Source organism: Phaethon lepturus, unplaced genomic scaffold, assembly GCF_000687285.1.
Source record: "Phaethon lepturus isolate BGI_N335 unplaced genomic scaffold, ASM68728v1 scaffold53572, whole genome shotgun sequence".
Classification (NCBI taxonomy): Eukaryota; Metazoa; Chordata; class Aves; order Phaethontiformes; family Phaethontidae; genus Phaethon; species Phaethon lepturus.
The window spans coordinates 1-11272 of NW_010523678.1; the positions used below are offsets into that span (position 1 = coordinate 1).

An 11272-nucleotide genomic window follows, 5' to 3' on the forward strand; every position below is an offset into this window, starting at 1 on the left:
GGCGAGGAGAGATCCCCCGGGGCTGGGCTGGGCCGGGCCGGGCCGGGCCCCGGCGCCTCCCGTCACCTCAGCTGCCCCGCGCTCGGTCAATAGAGCCATGCCCTTGGCTGCCTCGCTGCGCGGGTGAGGTGCTGAAGGAGGGTCAGGCCACCTCGGCCGTGCGCTTCTCGCTGTCCTGCGTATTTTTAAACAGGATAATAACGTGAGCAATAAAAATAAGTAGATGAGATGCGCTAGAAAATAAAGCATCAGCAAGATTTTTTTTCCCATTAATAAAGTGCAAAAAATGTTATTCGCTTTGGGAAGAGTCCCTAGGATTTTTGTGTGTTTGTTTTGTTTTGTTTTTAAATACAATTCTACACCCTTCAGTGCTCAGGCAATCAGCTGATGAGGCTCGAAATCGAAAAGCTCCTGTTGCTGGCTCCCTTTTTTTTTTTGTTTCATGTGTCTGCTTGTCTTCATTAAAATTACTACTGAGTGGTTTTATACCGTCTAACAAGACAAGCAATAGGCCCAAAGTGCATGGTGGTTAATAAGTAGTTACTGCAGATTATGGATTGGTTACTAAGTAGTCCTTGCTTTAACCTGTAATAGCGATTTTGCAAAAACAAAGGCTAACAAGTCACAAGAGGCTTTGATGTTACCAATGCATTTTTTATTCTCCTGGCTTCTTGTATTGAAGCATGTTTCGTTTAAATAATGTGTTGCAGGTATCCTAGATGTGTTCCCAGATTATCTCAAGTGCAAGGATGTTCGTGAGTCTGAGCTTTCATTTATTTCTTGTTTTTATTAATATTATGAAAGTTTCACATCAAATGGAAGGTCAAACCAAGGGGAAAAAAAAGTAGAAAGTCACCTTAAAGAAAAATTTCAAGACATTATTTTAGCGCACATAAAAACATTTATCTTAAGGTTGACACAATTATTTTATTTGTCTAACAAATCTGCTGAACAGAAAGAGGTCACCCAGAGCAGCCCTTACCTGCATCTCTGCTTTGCTCCACTGCTCAGGTATACCAACAGGAGTTTCTGGATTTCAAGACACCCTTCATTCTGACCTACCAATTTATTTTCATCTTTTGTACCCTTTACAGCAGTGCTAAAACCTCTGAAAACTAACTTGACTGCTCTGGGTTTCCTGTGCTCCCAGCATGTTTAAATGCTCCTCTTCAGCTGAAAGCTATTACTTATTGCTCACCTCTACATGCAGTAATTTCATAAACTCATATGCATAAGCTGAAGTGTATAAATGAAGGTGAAATAATTAACAGCCCTGCAGAAGAAGGTGTTGCTTTCATTCTTTATTTTCTAAGCACAAGAGAGAATACCGTATTGAAGGCTTCCAAGAAAATGATTTTCAGTGTTTCAGTGTTAATATCCGGTACTCAACAGGACTGGATATTAAGTTGAATTGAGATTTAGATTCTGCTTTGGAGTGTTTGGTTATGCTGATGAACCAGAGTGATATATAATCAAAGTTTAAAAAAAAAAGTATAAATGCTACACTCTGATATGATTTGAGGAAAGAAACACTATTGCTCAGGCTTACACTATTTTTGCCTTCAGGATTATCTAATTAAAATGGCAAATTTCAGTGGCAACAGTGGCTTGGTTGCCATAGTGCTCCATCTTGTTAATCTGCATTGAAAAAATGATAACTCAAGTTTCTTTAAATAAAGCTAACATTTAGTTTGACTCCCCTGTTTGTAGGTGAGCTACAGTTCAGTATGAAATGTCCTGTGCCCAGCCAAAGTTCTACCCAGTATTTATGAACAAATGAGTGTAATTCCAGGGGCATTGTATTAAGGTGCAGTGATAGGTTAAAATGTAGCAAATGCTATATTTAGAGTTTTTCAAGGTGTAATTTTATCTGTTGACTTGTACAGTCAGCAACTCTGATTTTCTTTGCAAAGGTATTTTTGTGCTCATTACTCTGTTGCTTGTTTAGGCCATGATCCAGCTCCCATTAAAGTCAATGACAGTTTCATCAGACTTCAGCAGGTTTCAGATAAAGTGAAATGTTTATTTGAGCCTAACAGGTCAGTTTGAGAAAGGCCATTGCATGAAGCAGGTTGCGATCAGGCTACTCAAGCACATGGCGTCTTCTGACCTTGGGGGACTACCAAAAGTTAACAAATTGCTTTATTTCTGCTTATATTGCATATCTGCCACTGCATACTGGAACTTGAAATAAGCTTGTTTACTGTTTTGTGATCTTTTATGCCTTTATTTAATTATAGATTCTATTATGATCTTAATATTAAGGCAAAAATTACTGTTATTAGTCACTATCTTAGCTATATCAAGTTTCTAACAAAGCATTAAGAATGATCTGAGGAGAATAACTAGCTCAGGGTTAAATTACAATATACTGAAGATGCTGACACCATCACAGAAACAATTGCATTTGTTCTACTTCATCAGTTCCCAAAATCTGTTTAACAAAAGTAAATGACTTTGTGCAGGCTGTGCAAAGCAGACATATTTCAGCAGTCTGGTCTGAATTTTAAACATCTGTTCAAAAAAGTTAATGCAGTATAATATAAGATGCATGATCTTATATAACTGGTGTAACTCGAGTAAGTTAATACAGAAGTACTGTAATTATTCAGTTATAACAGAGAATATTTGCACAATGAAGATTTTCATACACAGATCTGGAGGTAGATGTCTGCAAAACCGATAAGGAAAACTGACTTCTTGGGAGGGAGTGCAGGGAGGTGTCCCGCAGATCGTAGACTTTGTTTGAGGGTTTTAGCACTTACTAAGAGCAGCAGTCGACTCAACTCTGGGACCATCTGTGTTGCTGAAAGAATTCTGGTTAACTGAAGTTCAGATAATTGTGGTTCCACAGTAACTGGGCTCCTAACAACACTACATCACCCTTTCTTTCTGAAAATGCAACACTGTCTAGAAGAACTGAAAAATTTAGGAGGCAAAACAGGTCATATGTATGCATCAGTTGGAAATGGCATATGAAAGTATACCTGGTATAGCTCTGACAGTTTGGAATAACAAGGTCTTTAGTTGAAGTTTAGAAACAGTCAGCATGCGTCTAGGAGGTGGAAGAACAGCTGTTCCTAATTTTTCATGTCCTTTTAGAAAAGGAGGCTAATTCTGTGACTAGCTGGACAGGGAAACTTAAAGCTTTCTGTCTGACTTTCCTTACACTGGTAACTGCGCTATTTGGGGTTTTTTTTGTTCCCATGCAACAAATTTTTTTCTTCTCCCCTCATCTGTTTGGGCAACTGGCTGTGGCTAATTTGGTGCAATATATACAGCTACTCCTTCCAGAAGCTGCACGCAGATGCACGTCAGTTACCGCCACCTTCACAGCAGGTGCTGTGATGGATTACTTTCCACTTACTAATTGATGTTCATGAAAGGTGTGGGACTCCTAGTGCTTTGTAGAGTTTTCTTGTTATGGGGACACATGAAGAATAGAACCATCAAATAACCCTGATGTCCCTAAGCAAGCATGTTAAAAATCAGAATAACATTCCTCATAAATATCTAATACTTTTTGAAAAAGTTGACTAGTAAGAAACACAATTTGTATCCAAAGAAAAGTAGTTTTCTAGAAGTTTTCCTGAAATGGAGAGAAAGACTTAGTCTAGCGATACACATTAGAAAATAGCCATAGATCCAGCCATTGATTCTCCGGCCCACCTTAGAGAATACAGATTGAGTCAGAACTTCCCTTTGCACAAAAAGCACAACAGTCTGGCTGACCAGCTCTTTGAAAGGAAACAAATACATCACCAGTCACAAAAAACTTGGATACCTTCCTGCTCAGAGCCTTTAAAAATGTCAGCTGTTTACTGTATGTGTTTTGCCCTGTGAATAGTGAAATACAGTTAATTTTCTGTATATCATATTTTGAATTTTCACAAAAGGCAAATTAGTACTCTAGATGAAGAGACTTCTTCTTATAAACAAAAAAAAAAACCCAGGAATGAGGCTGGGAAAAATAAATTTCCTCTAGGTCTATTAAAGCAATTGCATTTTCCTAGTTTGGTTACAGCAAATTCCAGTCCTTGATCTTCCTATATAATCTAAAACAAATACTCAAATGCTAGGAAAGCAAACAAGCTGCGAGAAATGTCAATGAAGAGAGGTAAACACAATGAACAACTGTAGGAAAAATGCCATTCCAAGTCTCCAACTTCATTTAACCTCTGCTGTTACAACAGAGGCTAAGCAGTGTGTCTATTTATGAGGTTGCAGGGGTTAAACTGAAGATCCAGTTTAAGTTAATGTAATTGGACTGGTGCAAAGACCTATCTAGTTGCTGTAATTGGATTTGAACTCCACATATGTAATTTTTACCAGATGTTGCATACAAACTGGCTCCAGTTAAACCGAAATACATGTTCAGTTAAGGTTCTGTAGGACTGTAAAAGTGAGTTCAAATTTTTTGGGAACAGCTTACAAGTGCAGGAAAGTCTTCTGTCTTGGTATGAAATGCTCATGTGTAGAAAAGTAATTGTATTCCTTTCCTCCCTCTCCTCCTTCCACCTTCTTCCCCTCCAACAGATGAACAGGCTGAGTTGACTCCTGAATTGCTGCACTTAATATTCCACTGTATTAATGTGAAATGAAATGAAATGACGGTTTGCATTACTATGTTGCTGTTCACAACCTGGAGAGAGGGGCTGAAATTTTACTAAAATTCAAATGTATTGTGAGTAGCAGTATAAATGGAACATCAGAGCTATAAACATTCTCTGCCTTACAGCCATGCAATTCGGGAACAGTTCTGTTAAAGTCAGTCATTTCCTCAGAGTAAGTGAGAAAAAACTTGGGACCCCAACTCTTATAGGCAGTGTAGTGTGACATGCTTCGATACTCAGTGTCTTTACTAACTGGTCACTTTTGCATGCAGAAGTAATTCAGAGAGGAAAAGAGCTACTCCAAGGTATAAACTAACATCTCATTTTTTTCAGGCTTATCCTTGCTTTTTTCCTGAAATGCTCCCTTTTATTATCTTTCTGACCTTTGAACACCACCAAAAGCACCATCTGGTGACAAGGTACCTTGCAACACTTTTCCCCTGATGCTTATATTTGGGTTAATTTACACTCATCATGAATCACTGCTAGGTCATATCAACTACATCGCTGAAACTGCCTAAATATCTTTCTGTTTGCAGAGGACAGGGGAAAAAACCCTAAGTTGAACCTTAAACTACAGCTATTAAAGTTAAAAAGTTAAAGTTAAGATAGTGTGCAGTTTACCAGGCAGAGGATATCTCCACTCTATCAGTGAAAAGAAAAACAAAAATTGTAACCGATTTACTGAGTTTCTTTTGTAAGATTGATTTTTATCTGATAAAAGAGTTTAAAGTATGTAGAGCCAGCACAGGGATTTCAGTTACACTCATACCTCTAAAAATAGTTATTGTCAAAATTAAATTCTCTCATCTGTTGTATTTTGGCTGAATTGACCTTAAAAATGCTTTTGTAAGAAATGGAAACAAGCCAGCCAGTAGATGGCATTTTTAGTCTAGCTTTTACAGCTGTGCAGTTTCGGTCACTGTCCTAGATGTAAGGCCTCATGTTCTCTCAGTCATGACAACTGTGATCCTATTTCAAGTTAAGCTAAGTCTTGCTGGGTTAGTTAGATTCAACTGTGATTTTTCCTTTAACGTAGTTGGTAGAAGTTAAGGATAGCACGTTCTAGAATTTGAGTGACCTTGATGGAGGAGCTGTGCTGAGTAACATTGATGTGCAGGGGATGACAGTTCAGAAGGAAAACAGAAAAAATGATGTTTCTGCAAATGCTCAAAAAGTACTGATGCATAGCACAGGTATTTGGCTTTATGAATTGCCTTTGAGGGGGCATTTGTACTAGAGGTGCTAGCTAGAATACTGTTAGGAGTTCAGACAAGCCTGTTAGGAGTTCAGACAAGCAAACTGGGTTGATTCCTGTGGTCTTGCAGAATGCAAATTGATAGTCACCTCTATATATGCAAGCACTGAAACATAGCTCAGATCAAAAATGGAATAATTAAATAACAGCAGTTTATACTGTTGTAGTTAGTCTCTTCTGAGGGTCTCAAAGCATATTATAAATACAGTACACAGTCCTTGGGTTTGATTATCCTTCTCTCATGGATAACAAGATAAAAATGTTGGCAAAAGAAATAAAGGAGTTCTTGCTATAAGGCTCTCAAGTTAACTATATTTCAACCAATATATTAACAAGTCATGAATCTGTAGAAGGAATACAAATTAATATGGTTCCTTGTACCCCAGAATATTATTACTAGGAGAACTTTGCTAAAGGAGAAAGAATCATCAGTGAAACTCTTCATGATACCCCTTCTGAAAAATAACTTAGATTGGTGATTTTAAGTCTTTTGGTGGGGAACAGTCAGTTTTATTGTTATTATTTTTGATATGGTTTCCTGGTAGACTGTATTTTCAGTTACACAGAAAAGACAGTACAGCAAAACTTTAAGTGCTTAATCTAACTACTATACTTCATCATACCAACTGCATTATTCATTGAGTATACAATAAAATTCATTACTTCATATAATAGTTGGTATTTCTTCTTGCAGTTTGCTTTTAAAATCTCAGAATAAATTAAGTGCATGAAATTGTAGAATGTAGCTTATAGCTATAAAACACCGTATAAGAGTTAAATATTTGTGCTTTTTTATTGGATGATCCAGGCTTCAAGAAACAACAAAGGCTTACTTTTATATTTTGCTTCACCGTGGTAAAAACAGATCATGTTTTTTAATCCAACAACTGAAAAAACCCAACCCTGTAAATAAGATAAATTTTATTTTTTAAGCAAAGTGTAGTTCAGTTTGTCCCAGAAACTGCACACCTTGGGGGATTCAGCACTTAAAGCTCTTTACAATAGCTAAGCTTTTACAATAACCTTGCAAGCTAAACATTATCCTTCTATTGTTCATAAGTAAACCACCCTTAAAGAAGCTTAAGTACTGTGTTCAAGGTCACAGAATGGACATAATTTCCTGGATAAATAAGACTTTAATTTTATTAGACTGGTTATAGCCTGGGAAAAACTGCACAAAGTTTTTGTCTACAAGGCCTCTTTACCTTTTTTGAGAGACTGAGCAGAAACCTACTTAGGTGCCTAAAATGAGAAAGCACTGAGAATACTGATCAGCAGCCTGCTCTGTGCAAGTGTGCAGTAACACCAATGCAGCAGTACTTTTGTAGCTCCATCAAGCTATATATGGTAAGTCATATTGGTTAAATTTTAATCAGAAAAGTACTTTAATTTACCCCTAATAAAAATGTATTCAGGCTATCAAATACGTAAGATTCTTTTGAAAGACTTTTCACAGTTTAAAATTAGTCTCTTCATGTAGATTTTAATTTAACAGGGACATAAGATTCATTACAATAATTTAACTCTGGGCAAGAAGTCATTCAAGATGTACAAAATATGTCAGGATTTGAGTGTAAGGATTAAGCTGAAGTAGAAACTGTTAGTCCCAAAAGAGGGGAAGAGTTGTGCTATATAGTAAAAAATAGTTTTTAAACAGAGGTAGGCTTTCTAGAACTTTAAAAAAGCCCAGGAACTTGGGAGGGATAACTCTCATCTGTACTTAGATTATTTCACTATAGCATAGTCAAGGTTTCTATGAAACTGAAGGTAAACAATCAAATAATTCCTTGAGCTGAAACAGATGCATCAGTTGCAAATAAGCAACATTTTGTTAATGAAAGTCCAAGAAAAAAACAGTGCTGTAAGTAGGGAGAGGTAGGTCTACTCAAAATAAAGGGCAGAGACGCACGCTTGATTTTAAAGTCTCATTTTATTTCATTTGTTAAAGAAATTACAATACATTAAATAGATTTTCTGTAATACCAGTTTGCATTACTAGCAAAGTTACATTTATAATAGCTAAAACCATTGCATTTCATAATGATTTTCTTTCCTTTAGCATCTGCTGTATAAGAATCTCACATCTAAAACAATGCTGAATTAGCCCTCACAACATCCCTGTGAGGTAGGTCAGTGTTACCCTCATCTTGATAGGAAGAAACGGAGGAACAGAAATTTTTAGGTCGGTGTTCCAGAAAAACTGTAGAAGTCTAGAATTCTAGTCTTCCACACGTTATACTGTGCTTCACATCTAGAGTCTCTCCTTTTCTGAAAGGGGAGAACAACCCATAGTAGCTCCTTTCCCCTGCTGCTTTCCTTTTCATTGTACATCTTTTATTTCTCCATCTCAGCTGATAAAAATCAATACACATCAGCAACTTCTATCTGAACTACACAGATGAATTGGAACATTTGAAGCCCAGAATTAAAGTAACTGAAAATGGACTGTGGGCAGTTATATATAACACTCACTGTATTTAGTACTGGAGACACAAGTCCCTGAATTTTGTCACGAAGCTGCAGAAGCAGTAATACTAACACATGGCTTCTCTAAAGCAACTTTCTTTTGAAGAGGTAAAAGGACTCAGGACTGGTAAAGCCTCATATCTGCAGGGAGTATCCCTGACAGATTGCCATTGCGCAGGGATGATTTGTGCAGCACCACACATTCAGTGCAGTCAAGGTCTACCCATGTTAGATCTCAAATACCTACTTTCTTTAGGGCAGACAATGAAGGAGGTCATATTGCAGAGCAAGTCACTGAACTGAGGTAGAATTTGAACAACTGAGAACCACAAAACACATACCTGAATTGCTATAGATGTTCTTTTCAACAAAATAGTCGTGGGCATTGTAGTTGTGTGCTGCATGGGCTAAAAGAACAAATATCTGAACAACACTGCAATAAACCAACCTACTTCTAAACATAGCATTTTAACTGTTATTTTAAATTAGTTATAAAATATCATCTTGGAACAGTAACTTCAAAATATATATGTAGTTTCCACACTAGTGCCTATTTCCAGTGAGTAAAGACATTTTTTCTAGTGCTAGTCATATGTACTGTATGTATTGACAGACAGCAAGAACACAGTGAAAGCAATCTTTAAATGAGAGCTCAGCAAATGCTAACAAGATATCAGTAAGGAAAATTTAAGTCCAGTTTCTCCAAAATTCTTGACTACTGTTTCATCTTGTATTAAATGAGACAATTAGAAGTTGTGGCCATCAGTACTAGTAAATCACTACCCAATTTCCGATTTTATATTAAGCAGGATTTCAATTTCATCTCAGTTTTTAGCATTTCAGATCTTGGAGAACACTTGGGTTTACTCAACTATCTCTTATATTAAAAAGTGCTAGTTAAAAAGATCCTATTTCTCAAAAGACTGAGCAGTTCAAATAAAATATAAAATCAGAAGATTGTCCTCCAAGTAGACTGTTCATGGAAATGTCTATCTTGTGTGTTCCATGAGTGATCTGAAGACCAGAGTTTCTATTTATAGTATCTCAGATGTGGAAGCTCTTGGATGTCTCAGGGCCATTATGAGTTTTCTTCAGGCCTTGAAGGAAGCTCGAACTATTCTCCCCTTAAGAGGCTGAGGGGGGCGAAAATTATTCACCATTTGGATCCTCTGGTCTTCCTCACCAGTGAAGAGGAGCATGCGGAATTTCTCCAGCTGTAATTCAGGTGAAAATTTACTGCTTAAGGCAATCAATATTCATGTTTTTAGTAAAAGGACCAAAAGAAAACATTCAGTACATTACAATCTGTTAATAGAACAGGTTCAAGCAAAGATCCTAGAGAGTATTAACAGAACAAACAGAAGCCCTGATTATTGAACAGGCTACTTATTCACGAGCTAATGGTCTTTTAATTTAGCCCCACTGCAAATCAAAACAGTCACTGCCTGTATGGAATCCTACAAGACCTGGGAGAGCGTAATAAGTTTACCTGTTTCTCAGAAATTCTGATTGGTTCTTTCAGCACTATCCATGTTACACTCTCATTAAGGGGTGGTGTTGTCAAAGAACCAAGGTACGTCCAATAATCTAGACTCAAGGGCAGGAGACATTTGGGGTTGAAGCTTCTAAATTGAGCTTTTGTTCCCTGGAAAAATAAATTTCATAAAAGCAAGAAGATAAATTCCAACTAAGTGCAGGTTAAAGAAGCCTTTTTGAAGGAGAAGAAATATTTAAAGTAATATTAAAAAGTAGGGGAAAGTCTATAAAGGTTCAGCTGCCTTATAACAACCATTATCTAAGATTAGAAAGTGTGATGCCTACTGTTGGCTTGCTGGACTTTGAGTTCTTGCCCCATTGCCTCTACCAAAGTTCAGCTCTTGTCACAGAAGGTCTAAAAATAATGCAGGAAGTGTATTCTGAATACAGTGTTCAGTGTGAGCTACAGATAATATCATGGCAGAATTCCTTGTCTCATTACTCGCCATTCTCCCTGTGCCCCATCTATTTCAGCAGAAAATTTGTAACTCTGGAAAACTTGGCCCCAAACAGTCATTGTCTGCTAGGACAGATATTGGCTCTAAAATCAAATGGTAAAGTCTAAAATTAGAAGAAGGTGGATCAACCAGGAGGCCAGTAGAAGGAGGAGGTGCTGTTTAAAGTAGTGATTGCCTTAACTACCAGTCTAGGGCAAGATTTTTGAGCCTGTAGGAGTATCTGAAAGGTACTTAGTCACTCAGAAAGCACTGTCCAATTATCTGTAAGATTGCTCATAAGAAGGACCAGCTTATCCCCAGTGGCAAGCCTGCACACCTTCCATCATTACAACTGAGGGATAACTGTTTCTTTCCTGCAAGTGGAAGAAATAATTTAAACATCAAAATATCGTTTAGTGTCTACAGCCTACATATTGCTGTGTAACTGCCTTCATGCCCTGTCTTTCACATTCTTCTACAGAGGAACAAGAAATAATATGCCTACTCAAGTATTAGATATTGTTTATTTTGCATGTTAGAACATATGCCTATTATAGAATGCATTAACCATTATCCAGAAGGGGTAACACTTGTAGTGTTAATCTAATCAGTCTGCACTTGAGAAAGTGCAGCAGGTATCTGAGAGCTTTGAAGATTGATACATCTGGTTAAAGACCACCATCAGGTGTCACTGTAAGATTAGACTAGCTCAGGACCTCACAAAGATTGTCCCTTGGCAGAGCTGTGCAGCAGAAGATAGACAACCAGCTTTGACTTGTTCAAGGCTAGGCTCAATGGAAAAGTATTATTTTGCTGAGTGTAAGAGCTGAGACTGAAGGGTCATGGAGCTTTTCATTTTAGACATGCTGGGAAAGGTAGAACCTCTGAATGACCCGTGGGATCAGCACAACCTTGGGAGGCACCTAAGATTAGGCAAATAAGCTGATCTTTGGAGGGAAAGA

At 37.4% G+C, this 11272-nt stretch overlaps 1 protein-coding gene across 1 annotated transcript in view; it reads right to left on the minus strand.

Moving 5' to 3' along the window:
- Positions 1 to 9392: 9392 nt before the first annotated feature.
- CA7 (carbonic anhydrase VII) overlaps positions 9393 to 11272 on the minus strand; it is an 8234-nt gene continuing 6354 nt past the window's right edge. The window contains exons 6-7 of the mRNA XM_010282170.1: positions 9827 to 9982; positions 9393 to 9551 (exon numbers count right to left, since the gene is read on the minus strand). Of these exons, the coding sequence (XP_010280472.1) occupies positions 9429 to 9551; positions 9827 to 9982 (279 nt within the window). The 3' untranslated portion in view covers positions 9393 to 9428. The remainder of the gene's footprint in view (positions 9552 to 9826; positions 9983 to 11272) is intronic.